Below are 14,790 nucleotides of genomic sequence, written 5' to 3'. Positions count from 1 at the left end.
TTGGTTCTGCTTTTTTTTTCCGTGTGCATGGCCCGGCGCCACCAGGGGCAACATTCACAAAGTATTTGGCTATTAAGAGCAGTTTGCAATTGGCCGTCCCTCTTCGCTAATGGAAGAAGTTTTTCGAACACGGGTTCTGTCTTGCACTTCTTGTTTACGTATTGCATCACCAAACCTGCTCGCGGACAGAACACTGAAAGGAGGGGGACGGGGACAACATGCATTTATCTTTAACTTTGGCATAAGCACGCACCTTGTGTTGGACATCATGATCACTTTAATAACGATGATCTGCTTTTAGGCGCTGCGCACAAACAAACCTGGAACAGCGCAAACTGGCAAGCAACAGACCGTTTTTCTATCACAGTGACTTTTTCAGCGACTTTGCTGCTGCCAATTGAACCTACTTTGGGAATTTGTCGGAAAGAATTGCTGGAAGCAAGTGCCCTCTGATACACTGTACCGCTGACTTCCTTTCATAGTCAGAGGACTTCAAGGTATATGAGACTGACGAGTTAATTTCTTTCGTGAAATGAATTTATTTTTTGTAGAATTTGATGAAGTATTCGTACAATCGCAGAACAATTAAGCCGCAGCCCGCGAACTTTGGGAAACGTCCGGGATAGCTGGCAGGCATGCGTTAGTGAGGGTAAACCTCTTTCCTTGTTTGATACATGTCGCGAGAGAAAGAGAAAGACGATGTCTTCGAGTGCGTCCAAGCCTGAACTGGGCTCTGAAAATATGTCCTCGCCACTGCCGCAACAGCGTCCGGAGACTCAGCAGCAGTCGAAGAAAGAGGAGTCTTCACAAGGAGAACAACATCAAGCAGCGACGCATGATGGGTCGAAGTCCCCGCGGCTAAAAGGTTTGCACGCGATCCACCGCCGACATACTCAGAACAGCTGCTTCGCTTGTCGCGGTGTGCGAGTTTCGAGCGCAAAAATGGGGATGTCAAAGGTCCATCCGTTTATACTAAACTCAGTTTCAAATTTGTCCGCTAGCAGCAGTCTTTACCATGTTATAGCACTTGCTACGTATGCCCGCACTTATGTCACGAGGGTTTCTTGATTCGAGCAAGGCAGCCTGGCAAGCACGATAGACAAGATAAAGCTCTTTAAGTTAAGAGCGCTGCAACGACGAATCAGATGGGAACTGAAGTACATATAAGCCTTTGCGACGAGGATCCTCTTGAACATAAGCGCTAATTCGGCAGGCTTTGTCAATTAACACTTCTAGCTGTGTCTTGTATAGCCGGGCAAGTCTATACAGCTACTAGAATGCACCCGCGTCCCGAGCGAGGAGCCGGGACGTTTGGCAGCTATTGTCTGTTGAGAGGCAGCCCTGCCAAAAGCAGCTCAAAGCACGAATGACGGCCAATGTTCCTGGAGGACGTTACTTGCTAGGTATAGACGGGCTAGTTGACACATGATTTCGGTGAAGTAGAGCGCTTGGAAAAATAAACCATTCGCACAACAGGCGCTGGACACAGCACTTGCGTATGTCCTCGTTGTTCATCTTTGTGAGAACGTGTGAGTGGGCAGGATAGGAGAACGGAAAAGGAATTGGACATAAAAAGATACGCCCTCGCATAAGTATGCAAACTGCAGTTACTCCTACATAGACAGTGCTGCTGTGAAAAGCAGTTATATTGCTTCGGGTTATCCAGGGGTCTCGTTTTCCACTGTCTGAAATCTTCTGAAGGCTGTGCAGGTGCGCCCTGTCACTATAGTGGGTATATTCCTTCCGCTCTACAACATGTTTTATTTAGCTGCACCAAATTTTCCAAGATTTCCCGTGGCAGATAGCAAAATGCAGCCCTTGATCTAGATTACTCGATGAGGTGTCCATTACTTCTACGAGATATGAAAATGACTAATCGAATAATTGACGTAATTAGGCTGGCTAACTTCTTTATTAATTACATTATGGCATTATATTACATTATTAATATTAATTACATTATATTTTAATTTAGTAATGGTAGCTAGTGAGTTGGCAAGGCCTATCCTTTTGAAACGAATTATCTGTAAAGCACCAGTTTCGAGATATTAATTTTCAGTGTCCGACGAAACGCGTTCATGTTCCAGTTACTTTTGCGCTTCAGTGCATAAAGCAGCGGTTTGTTAAAGAACAGTGACTGGAGCGCCAATGCAATCAGCTCATCCGGTTTTGCTCACGCAGCCAATCAGCGTGCGCCTGATAGCCATGGCGATAGTATCACCGACAGAGATTGTCCCAGTATACGGCCCCTGTTAGCGCGCGGCTGTCCTTCGAAAGTGATCACACGAAAGTACCGCTCCAGGACTGCGTTCTGCCTTCCACCGCGGGCGTGGACGCTGTGCGCACGCACTCTATAAGCACACCAGTGCTGAACTGTTTTGTGTATACACAAGACTGGGTCGAACGCACAGTTAATGTAAACCCTACGTTATTCACTATTTCACTGGGCCATTTCACCATTGAGGTGCACGAGATGAGACCGAAGGGAAACCATCAAAGGTAGTGAAATGGAGGTGCAACGCCAATGGTAACGCTTATGACGACGCTATGAAATGAAATGACGTCAGTTGCGGGGACGTTTTCTAAGGCAATCACTTGAGGCGATACTATTACTTTTGCGTGACGTTGTACACGGCAGGCTGGACTACACGAGCGGTTTTGGGTCAACCAGGCGATCATCTCTACCGGTTTTGCCTAACCAGCCAATAAGCGTACCCTGAAATCAACATCTCCAAAAGCGTTCGTCCGAGAATACGTCGCTAGCACTCCTGTCATTTGATATTGACACGTGTACTTGTTTATCTTTATCGGGTGACCGCGTTTCACCGCCTAACAAATGTTATCGCAGAGCTCAGGACGCGCCTGCATGTATCGGAAGTTTCTCAAAAGTTATCGATGGTTCTATCTGCTGTCGGTTGTCACCCAACCTTGTGTAATCTAATTTCATCGCGCGACACCAGTGGTGTAGAAATTTGTGGAAGGCACGCGGGTCCCAACAATTACTCTGGAACCTTCGACGTCTGATGTATAAAAGCCGAAGCCCTTGACCCGCTGATAAGATTATTGACGATCGTCTACTGTGTTCGCCGCTATCGTTGTGCTTTAAGTGTAGTCTGTTTTTGTAAATTATGGGGTTTTACGTGCCAAAACCACTTTCTGATTATGAGGCACGCCGTAGTGGGGGACTCCGGAAATTTTGACCACCTGGGGTTCTTTAACGTGCACCTAAATCTAAATACACGGGTGTTTTCGCATTTCGCCCCCATCGAAATGCGGCCGCCGTGGCCGGGATTCGATCCCGCGACCTCGTGCTCAGCAGCCCAACACCATAGCCACTGAGCAACCACGGCGGGTGTAGTCTGTTTTTGTGGGCAGAGGTTCGCCCAATAAAAGTTAGTTTCGTCTGTCACAGTATTGCTACTGTGTTCTTTACCGTCACTATTCCGTGACAATAGCGTGTTCCGTATTGTCGAAGTGGTGAAAACATTGTCGTGCAAATTTGGGCACGTGCAGCCGCAATGAACCAAGAGCCACTGTTCCTGCGAAGGCGAGCCACGGAAGATGGGAACAACAGTTGCATAACAACACTGCCGCCCGGGCAACAGCGTTCTCCTATCAGAGTAGCGAGCGTCTCCGCCTGAGGCGTGCTCAACAGCGCTAAAGTCTAAGCAAAGAATAGAAATGTTGCCATAATGAAACACAGAACGCTGTGGGGATACAGTAGGTACAAGGTGCTCCGGAGTATGCGGAAAGGTGTAATTGTTTGTAACATTTGAACATGCGGTTGTTTGCTTGAAGCCAGTGGTACAAACGTCAGTGGGACGCGCCGCGTTGGGCGGTCTCGGGAAGACTACCGATGAAACCGTACAGCGTAGTATGAGCTGGAGAAGTTTTCAAGTAAGGGAAGCTCACAGTAAATTTGATCATGTGGAATGACAGAAAATATGAAAGAAAGTATGTGGGTTGCAAGAGTGTTCATATATTTGTGCAGGAAAAATATCGATTTACAGTGGAGAAAGATGACTAGGAAGCTTACCAGCAAGTATGTGGTCGGTGTAGTAAGCGACATGACAAGAAAAACCTTGAACGCATTTATAGAGGCTGGGACAATATCCTGAACAGCCGCAATGAAAACGAAACCAGTTATGTGTAAGAGGTAAAACGGAAATCAGGAGAGAAGCATTTCATGACAACTGAAAAGGAAACAATATATCATATTCACACTATCAATCAGGTGATAGAGAAATGTGCGGAATATAACCAACCCTTATATATAGCTTTCATTGATTACGAGAAAGCATTTGATTCTGTCGAAACCTCAGCAGTCATGGAGGCATTACGGAATCAGGGTGTAGACGAGCCATATGTAAAAATACTGAAAAATATCTATAGCGGCTCCACAGCCACCATAGTCCTCCATAAAGAAAGCAACAAAATCCCAATAAAGAAAGGCGTCAGGCAGGGAGATACGATCTCTCCAATGCTATTCACAGCGTGTTTACAGGAGGTATTCAGAGACCTGGATTGGGAAGAAATGGGGATAAAAGTTAATGGAGAATACCTTAGTAACTTGCGATTCGCTGATGATATTGCCTTGCTTAGTAACTCAGGGGACCAACTGCAATGCATGCTCACTGACCTGGAGAGGCAAAGCAGAAGAGTGGGTCTAAAAATTAATCTGCAGAAAACTAAAGTAATGTTTAACAGTCTCGGAAGAGAACAGCAGTTTACAATAGGCAGCGAGGCACTTGAAGTCGTAAGGGAATACATCTACTTAGGGCAGGTAGTGACTGCGGATCCGGATCATGAGACAGAAATAATCAGAAGAATAAGAATGGGCTGGGCTGCGTTTGACAGGCATTCTCAGATTATGAACAGCAGGGTGCCATTATCCCTCAAGAAAAAAGTGTATAATAGCTGTGTCTTACCAGTACTCACCTACGGGACAGAAACCTGGAGGCTTACGAAAAGGGTTCTACTCAAATTGAGGACGACGCAACGAGCTATGGAAAGAAGAATGATAGGTGTAACGTTAAGGGATAAGAAAAGAGCAGATTGGGTGAGGGAACAAACGCGAGTTAATGACATCTTAGTTGAAATCAAGAAAAAGAAATGGGCATGGGCAGGACATGTAATGAGGAGGGAAGATAACCGATGGTCATTAAGGGTTACGGACTGGATTCCAAGGGAAGGGAAGCGTAGCAGGGGACGGCAGAAAGTTAGGTGGGCGGATGAGATTAAGAAGTTTGCAGGGACGGCATGGCCACAATTAGTACATGACCGGGGTTGTTGGAGAAATATGGGAGAGGCCTTTGCCCTGCAGTGGGCGTAACCAGGCTGATGATGATGATGATGAAAAGGAAACTCGTTACTTTTCGAACCGAGGTCAGGATGCCTTAGAACATCTAACTATAACGCAAACTATACCAAAAAAGAAGCATGTGCTTGCTGCGGTGACGCTAGGGAAGCGAAGGAATATGATTTATTGGAATATGAAGCTATCTACCTGGCTGTTGGTTTAAGCTTCGTTGGCGTCCGTGAAGCTTTCGTTTGGATTCAGGGATAGCAGGGGGAAATTAAACATGTGCGCAACAGAGATCAGTGAAAGGCGATTTACGGTTTGGTGGCAGGAAAGCAAGGAGACCACAAACAACGTAAACGTATACAAAAAACAATTAGGGGTGTGTTCAATAGGGCTGGTTGGTTCATCTTTAGAATAAAAATAGGAACACGCAACACAGGACGAGTGACTCAGTCAGACTCAAACAGGACTCAGTCCTGTTTACTCACTCGTCCTGTGTTGCGCTGTTCCTCTTTTTATTCTACAAAACACAATGTTCCCAATAAAAGACGAGATTGTTTGATGCAGAGAATTTTTCGTATTTTCAAGAAATTAAGATAGGTAGGACATCATAAAACAAACAGAAAAAGGCTCGTCGTCATTCGTCCTGTGTTGCGCTGTTCCTGTTTCTATTCTACAGAAAACAATGTTTCCAATAAAAGACAAGAGTGTTTGATGCAGAGAATTTTTCGTATATTTAAGAAATTAAGATAGGTAGGACATCATAAAAAAAACAAAAAAGACCACTTCGCGGTTCAACCACACCACCCCGTTTCAAAGGGGCGGCTCACGGCATCATCCATCCTTCCGATTTACATAGGCAGGGTGCCTAACGCGGGAGAACAGGTGGAACAGACAGTCTGAAAGCACACTAAAAGCAATATCTATTAAATGAGCAGCCGTAATAATAAAAACGTTTATTAAACAAGAACCCGTTCTTGGCAATGATGATACCGAACGTGTCATTCGCGAAAGCCATGGATAGCATTTGCGCGGGGCTTCTTCTTGAACACATTTTTGGAGATCCTTGAGTTATCGACGCTGCGTGGTGGGGTTCCGTCATGTGTGAGTGGTAATGCTCCAAGTGCAGAGTGAAAACACGCGGAAGGCTGGAGATGGAAATACAAGGCCAACGTGTCGACAAGTGGACTTGTCTTTTTCAAGACAATTCCACTCGTCGAAACATTGGCTCCAACTTTCACCGTGCTCGCATTCTGCTCACTATATCGAGTGTAACGCCTACGAGGGGAGAAGGTAACGATAGTAGACCGACACCTTGCGCTGTAACAAACCGCTACGGTGTTAGACTTTGCGCGCCAAAAGTTGAGGAGAGGCCTACTGCCAGGCGTACTGAAGAGCGCGAGCAGGGCGGGAGGATTTGGGCATGCAAAAACGCTCGCGTGCGCCGTTTCTAAAGCTCCCCTGTAGAAAGTATTTGGGTGTCCAAATGTTGTGGGACAAGAACTTCATTGTGGACCCTTTGCGATCTTTTGTGCTCGCCTTGCGTACTTTCGTACGACCGGCAGTTTGCGTGCCCCAACGCTTGGGCACCCTAATCTAAAGCTCTCTAATAGCATGAGCGCCTACGCGTTTTCGCGAGTGCTTCTATCGGTTGTGTGTGTGTTACAGGAACCGGGACCCGCAGCGGCCGGATGTCACTGTCTACAGAAACCCACCGCGCGAAGTATAATGAAACTTCGTCGCCTCCGTCGCCATCGTCACCTGCAGCGGCAAGTTTGTTTTCGTATATGCACGGGATGTCCACAAAACATATATTTGGTGTAGACCATTGCAGCCTTTCTGGCATGCCCTTAGATGTTCCACGCCTGCAACGTCTTAATCACAAGGTAATGCACCAAGGTCAGACTCGGCTCCCGGTACGTGGAGAGTCCAGTTCGGCCGCGTTGATGTGAAAGCGGGGAATGCCGTGGTGGCACACCAGCGCCAGCGTGTGCTTGCCGATCACTTAAATCACTAAAGGCACAGTGACGACCATTTCGTTTGAAATATCTTTTTTCTTGCTTGAGCCTGAAGAGCATTCAAACCGCAGTCGGACATTTCGAAAGGGGAGACCGCTTTGCGCGGTTCTTATAATGAATTGCTCAATTTGACTTGCAGTGGTATGATGTTTTGTTGCTGGGTACGAGGTGGCAAGTTCGCTTCCCGGTCGCAGCGGCCCCTTTTTGTTGGGAGGCGAAATGCAAATACGCTTGCCTACTTAAATGTAGTTCCAGTTAAAAATAATCCAGGTTGTCAAAGCTACATTCAGACTTTCCGCTACCCCGTATCTCGTAACCTACAGCGCAGTGAAGGGACGTTAATTCAGTAATTAAATTTTTATTACATTGTCTATTTTACAACCACTGAAGTAGTAGCCCGTTAGTAAAATTTTCCGAGGGATACTTAATGTGCCACTAGTCGTTGTGGAATGATTCCAGCATCATTCCACATTATGAAACTGCTGGAATGGAACGGAAGTAGAATGAGGGCACAAGTGGGACAGGTGGAATGTAACTGGAAAGGAAGCCGGAAAATCCGTAATACGGAGTTGGAATGCAATAGACACCTAGTTCTGGAGCGCGAAATGTTGATTAGAAGTGAGGTTACAAAACTACCAAACCGGTAAATTTGCAATTTAGACTAAATTAGACTTGAAAAATATATTGCATTTCTGTTACCAATATACTTTCAGCATAGACCTATAGGTCACTACTTTTGGCGCGTTAATTATGAACAACACGGTATTCTGCGTTCCTATTCTGTACTTCTCAAGACCCGGAAACATTTGTGCGCTGCAAGGTTGAAGTGTGAAAGAGAGCAACTTTTCTTTGTCAATAATCCGGTTTAGCATGAGCACACCTTAACAGCGACACAAAGATAGAGACCAAGAACACCGTCGTCAAATGGTAGCATTCTACGCGATTTCAAACTTTCGCCATGTTTCTTCACATACCCTAGAGTATTCATAACGTACGGAAAGAAGGGCTGCCAATAATATGCCAGTAAGATGGGAAGCAAAATGTACTGGCCTGCAAAACAATCCATGCGTTTCGGTTTTATGTTAATCATCAAAGTCGCAGATTAATCCAGCTGAACGCATAACATGCACAACGGCGTAAGATTATTTTGTAGTTTGCTTTATTAGTATAGAAAAATAGCATTTTCGCCCGAAAGGGGAAGCACCGATTGCGTTAGCAAATTAATAGATAGCTATACGACGTGAAGATAGAAGCGTTATCGATCGTACAAAGTTGCAAACATTCGCTTACTTACGAAATTAAGAATGATATAATACGTAAGCGCGGCTAAACGAAGTCGCAGAAAAAAACAGACACACCGAGAAAGCGCTGTCTTTGTGTGTCTCATTCTTTCTACCTCATTGTTCAGTCGCGCTTGCACATTCTCTCATGGAATCAAACCAATTATCCCACCAATGTGTTTGAAGTAAATTGACAAGAACGGTGTCACGCGCGCGCAGGTAAACATGAACACATCTCGCTCGATGAGGGCGGAAACTCGCTGTCAAAGTGTTGGAGTGAGGAATCGAGGCAGCAGCAGCGCTCGAATCGACCTTCGTGCGTCTCTCGCTTCAGCGCGAACCAAAAGTCGAAATCACGGCGCGTACGAAGCCACCGGCACTACGCGCACTCTGCAAACATCGCGGATCGCTTTGAAGATGGGGCCCGCGCTCACGTTGGTCACGTCGCAGACAGCTTTCAAGTTTAGAACTGAGGTAAAACGGCGCGAAAAAGACGAGGACACAAGGAAACAAATACCACAGACAAGCGCTTGTGTTTCCTTGTGTCCTCGTCTTTTTCGCGCTGTTTTACCTCAGTTCTAAGTATGAACCAACTAGCCCTCATCAAGATCTTACTAATGCAGCTTTCAAGATACGGCACCCACGCGCTCTTGCCGTAACAGCCGCCGGAGAAGAACGGCCCCGTTCCTCGCGCGCGGCAGGAGAGCGCTCGCTTTCGGCCAGCCTCCTGCGCTCGCACTCACGAGATTGAGCCGCATTCGTCGGCTGACCCTCGCGCGTACAGCAAACGGTGCGCCGCGATGATTTTATCGCCCCTAGACTTCATGCGGTACCTCACGGCGACGGCGACGACAGAAATGCGCCCTTCCTTATGCATTGCGCATTTCAAATTTTTCTTTGTGCATGTCCGCCTCTTCGAGTAGACCAGTTCATGGACTAGAATTGTGCTAACTGCTACAACCTCTATAAATTTTTGAAAGTGTTCGCTGAATTACCCTGTATATGCGTGATACGCATAATATAACTGGGAACCTTAAAGAAGCAAAAAGAAAAGTCTAATTAATTACCCCGAATCCGTGCCATATATATCAATGATATCCGTAGCGATTGCCATTCTTTAAATAATTTTACAGTTACTTCTTGACTGTATGGTGGCAGATGGTCACACAGCATGAAAAAAAATTACGTTGAAACGCCTCTGGCAGTTGTCTATGTACGCGTAGGCATTGTGCCACTTGCTCGTCTCCACGCAGCCCAGTGTCGTCATCAATGTTATGAAACTTGATCCGACCAGTACAAACGACAGCGCTGCGCGACATTAAGGGCTGCGGATGGCGGCGCAAGGTTAATTGATGACCCAAGCAAACTACTGCAGGTGGCAGTGCCAGGTTTGCCGATGACGTTCCGATCATTATTATCAGTTATCGGTCTTTATATAGCGCCTTATCTATAGATGTCGAACCATTATGAACCGTGATCAACCGTACTCCGGCGACGGCTGCTCGGCCGCGCAGGCCCTATTTTGAATCCGATGTGCGATGGGGACAGAGTGCGCGAGTGGCGATAGCTTCGTGTGCGCTGTGTGCGAAAATTCCTCCTGATTACTTCAGTATCGATAGTTACAAACTAGCCCAACAGCAAGTTCTACTCGCTGTCTAGATTGCGTAGAAGGAAGAGGCAGCGCGAAAGTCAATTTGCTGACTGCTGCGGGCCTTTTTGAAAGCGGTTGCCTTACGTGACGGTCGGACGTACAGATGGGTGGACAGCTTTCCTCGTTGGTTAGGCACAGAAATTCCTACGCATTTAAAGGTATATAGTACAAATAAGTGGGTCATTCTAACTATTTTTGCACGTGAAGTTAGTACTCAAGAAATGCGAAAGTGTGTGCTTTTTGATCAGCCCCCTGTTACGTTGAGAAAAGAACGATATTCTGGTGGTTCTGTTTGTAAAACATTGTGTGCCCTATCATATTTGATGCAGCATGTAGTTATGAAATGTTTCGTAAAGGCGAGCACAGAGTTTCTTTTTTCTTGAGAGAGAACGTATTTGGTGGCAAAGTATATTTACAGTCTATACTGTTTCATGGCAGCATTATTGGCATAAACCTGCGAATCTAAGCGCTAATGGTTTTATGATAAAACACAGAATGAGGCCTGCCATTTTCCAAGAGCTAATGGCAAGATCATCACCTCGCTGATGAAGAAAAAAAAGTAAACCTTGTGTCAGTCTCCTAAAGACCATGCAAAACGAAAATTACCATTAAAAAATGCTGTAAAGGTTCCAGCCTTGATATGGGGGTTACCAATGGGCTGATCAGTGAAAACGTTATCCAAATATAAAATTATAATAAAGAAAACGCATACTAGACGGAACTGCAAAAAGTACGCTCGATTGTTTCCGCAAAGGTTTCAAGTTTTTTAATGGTTCAGGCATTTATTGGAGGTTACCTACATTTGAACGCCTGTTGTGTAAGGTCGAAAAATACACCCCTTAATTACCGTAAGCGCGTGGCGTATTGTTTGAACCTGTGTACGTAGGTATTTATCGCATTTACGGAGACGGAACTTCAACCGGTAACAGCTTAACGTTATCGCTCGCGGCGCACGACGCGCCTGCATGATTTGGAACTTACTCGAACGTTATCGTTGAGCCTATCTGTTTATGTCTCAGCTGGACCTTTTGTAATCAGGTTGTATGGGCGACACGAATAGGGATATACTTTCTGGAAGCTGTGCGATTACAAGCGATTGCGCTGGAACTTTCGACGCGCGACTTATAAAAACCGACTCGCTTGAATCGCAAATCAGATTTCTGACAATCGACGAGCGTGCTCGCCGCTTTCATTGTGCTGAGTCTCACTAGATGATGACCCCCAAATAAAGAGTTATATTTGTAACCCAGTCTTGACACCGCACCTTTCCACACCTTTCACCTCAATGGGACAATATATGATCCGCCACAACAATTCCTCATGAAATCACAACTCTGCGTTTTCTTTTTTTATATAGAATTGAGGTACTTAAGGCATTTTCTGGCTTTAATAAAGGCTGAACTAAGTTTGCCGTAAAAAAAATTAAAATTGACGCGCTAAGGAGTTATTTACTGTTTTAGCATGGTGCACCCAAAGGGCGTGTTCGTTATGGTGATGACTGTCAACGTAGTAACCATATGTTCCAGATGTCGCCCCTGAAGTTCCATCTCGCTGAAAAGGACAAATTGAATGTTTATTAAGTGGGAAGTGCAGGCAGGGCGGAACAGAGCACATTTACACGAATGAATATCATACCTGGCTCGTGGTTGAACGCTTTGTCGGTAAACTGAAATCATTTTCTGCATCTGTTCCCCCCTCACCCCCCCCCCCCCCAAAAAAAAATAAAGAAAAAGAAAGATAGCGTACAAGTAAGCGCGCGCGGTCAGATGCGTGGGCACAAATGGCGTCCGTGACCTCTCCATCTACTTCATGGACGCACGCAGGAGCGCGCTGACGTTCGCAAGGCTGGTCACCAGACTCGCAGAGACGAGCCTAAGGGTCGCGAAACCGCCCGCTCTTTCGCCAGCGACCGCCATGTGGGCGAGCGGTTGGACTCCGCGGTACCACCGCCGGCGCATCGCGGCTCCAGACCTGTTCATGGGAGCGCACCGCAGAACCTCGCCACGAGGTTCGTATGCTCTGTACTCGGCCGTTCCGTAACAGCGCTCTTTCCGCGACAGCTTTCCCTTCAATAGTGCGACGAGCTGCCACCGTTCTCGCGCACTTTAGGCGAAGCCACAGAATTGAATCATGCAGCGCATCCTCGCTGCGCGATGTGCCGTCGCCATCACAGTTTATCGATGCGAGGCCGCGCGACCGTGGTTGATGTGGAAAGTACTGCGAAAGTACTGCGGCACAGAGAAGCCGAAGCGGCCAAGTATTCCAGACGGCGCGAGCAGACTTCTAGGCATCGCGAAATTGTCGCCGTGAACAAAGCACACACAAAAAAAGACGAGACGGTTCTGCGGGCAGACAACACAAGGAGCCGCTGACAACGTGCTTTCCGCAATTCTCAAGGTCCTTGCTTTTAGTTGAGTTCGTACGCGGCCAGAACCAGAAAAGGCAGACAGGACAGGACTATTCCACACAGTTTCAAACGCTCGTGTTTGTTACAAATAGGGCGAGAACGATCCGCAGTTACACATTCACAGGTGTTCAAAACTAACGATATTAAACGAGGTTGGTAGATAAAAAGTTACAGGGTTACAGCCTACTCTTCCTCCTGTTATCATTCGCCTCTTTCTCCTTGCCTGTTCTCTTTTTCTTTTATCTTTTAGTCATTACTGCTCACTACTAAGCGTTTTTAGTCATTTGCGACCAATTGTGGTCATTACAAGCCGTCGTTAGACTTGTTGGCCATTTCCAAGTCATTAGTAGTCACTACAAGTCATTAGTAGCCAATATCAGTCATTATTTGTAATTAATAATCTCTACCAATCGCTATCTAACGTTATCATTCACTAACTTTCACTATCAATCATTTTTCATTTTTTAAACTGTCTTCATATGGCGTGATGGTGCTTCGACGGACACTCCGGCGCTCACGTCTGCTGACACGAACTTCATCATGAGCCTAAAAACGCGTTCGTCTTAAAAACTAAGTAGTCTTAGCATCCAGCAGTTTCTTCTTCCGGCTTGCACCTGCCAGTTCGTGGGAAGCAATATGTAAGGCAAATCGGTACATGCCCTAATGATCGTCTAAAAGAGCACTACAATGAAGAGCACAACACAGCGCAAGACCACCTACGAATTTAATGCTACGAAAGCGTCTGTAGGTCCCTCTTTAAGCGTTGTGAATCGCTAGCAAAACACGGCTTGCAGGTGGCGCTCGAAATTACAGAAGCGAATTACATTAGAAAGTTTCGTACCTCCTTCGTCAGTTCCGCGCCGATACCAAGCTTACTTAACATATATATATATATATATATATATATATATATATATATATATATATATATATATGCGTGCAGGATGTCACAGCTAACTTTAGCCAGATTTGAAGAATATGCGAATGCCACGTAGCTGGCCAGAACCGAGGCAATGTTTGCCGCCACTTGGAGATGCTCACCTTAATTTTTCATTTCCATAATTAAATATTTAGTCTTATTTAATTAATCAAATTCTGAAATATTAGCATTAGACGAAAAGTGTCAATGAGAAAATTGTATATATAAAGCGACATGAGAAACTCCCAATACAGCCTTCTGTTGCTCGATACTTGCTACATTAAAGTGTTTTTCAGGGCATGAAAGAAGCCCGGAAATGCACGCAAAATTCCCGCGCGACTTGCCTTTCGAGGCACTTATAAGCCTCGAGAAGTGATAAAATTGTAGAGCAACATAAAACACTCCCGATACAGCTTTCTATTGCTCCAAATTTACAGGACGCTTAAGCTTCCCCTTTAAATAGTATTCGAAGACCCCTGACTGCTTTTAATGCTTTCCGGCGACTGAAGCTTATGTAACCGTAACGTTTACCAGGAAGCACTGGCGGCGAACGTTATGTACGAAGGCAAGCTTTCTCATAGAAACACGGCCTCTGGCGTGGGTCGATCTCTTGTTATAGTTTCGCACTTTTAATATTTCAGACTGAGATCACGTTCCCGTGATGCCTGCGGCAGAAAGGATGTTCCACACCGGCCGCCAAGGTCTATGAGTGGTGGCGCTGGCTAACACACCCAGGGTTCTACAAGGAAACACAAATACCCAATAAAGAGGACGGGGAAACGGCGCCGCAATAGCTCAATGGGTAGAGATTCGTGCGCGAAATGCGAAGGTTGTGGCATCGTTCCCCACCAGCGGAAAGTTGTTTTTTCATCCACTTTTATTTCTGTTAATTTATCGTTTCGTTACTTAATTTATTAAGCACAAGTAATTTCCCCTATGTTACCCTTGGTGTCAGTGTTGGCTTCTTATGATAAGACTGGGAAGAGATAACATATAGGATATGCGCTCAACTAGGTTGATACTTGGCGTAGTTGGTACGGTTTATCTTTAGCGCAATTCAAAAAGACGCGCACGTGACACGGACGTGATGTCACAGCTTTCTTTGCATTGCCTTTCTTACGCTCTTTTTCCTGTTCCGCGTTGTGTTACGAGAAAGGAAGACAAGGACGGGCCGCGGTCGTTTGTCGGCATAGCCAATCGTAGCCCCAGAAAA

At 45.9% G+C, this 14,790-nt stretch overlaps 1 protein-coding gene across 3 annotated transcripts in view; it reads left to right on the top strand.

The window, feature by feature from the left end:
* The first annotated feature begins 694 nt into the window (after window positions 1–694).
* The window catches only part of LOC139059480 (acetylcholinesterase-like), a 52,641-nt gene continuing 38,545 nt past the window's right edge, over window positions 695–14,790 (top strand). For all 3 annotated transcript variants that reach the window (XM_070537909.1, XM_070537914.1, XM_070537907.1), the window contains exons 1-3: window positions 695–865; window positions 6,971–7,071; window positions 12,075–12,259. In XM_070537909.1, coding sequence (XP_070394010.1) covers window positions 700–865; window positions 6,971–7,071; window positions 12,075–12,259 — 452 coding nt within the window. In that variant the 5' untranslated portion in view covers window positions 695–699. The remainder of the gene's footprint in view (window positions 866–6,970; window positions 7,072–12,074; window positions 12,260–14,790) is intronic.

This window comes from Dermacentor albipictus, chromosome 1 (assembly GCF_038994185.2).
Source record: "Dermacentor albipictus isolate Rhodes 1998 colony chromosome 1, USDA_Dalb.pri_finalv2, whole genome shotgun sequence".
Taxonomy (NCBI): Eukaryota; Metazoa; Arthropoda; class Arachnida; order Ixodida; family Ixodidae; genus Dermacentor; species Dermacentor albipictus.
The sequence above is the reverse complement of the archived record's forward strand: the minus strand, read 5'-3'. Positions and strand labels throughout refer to the sequence as shown.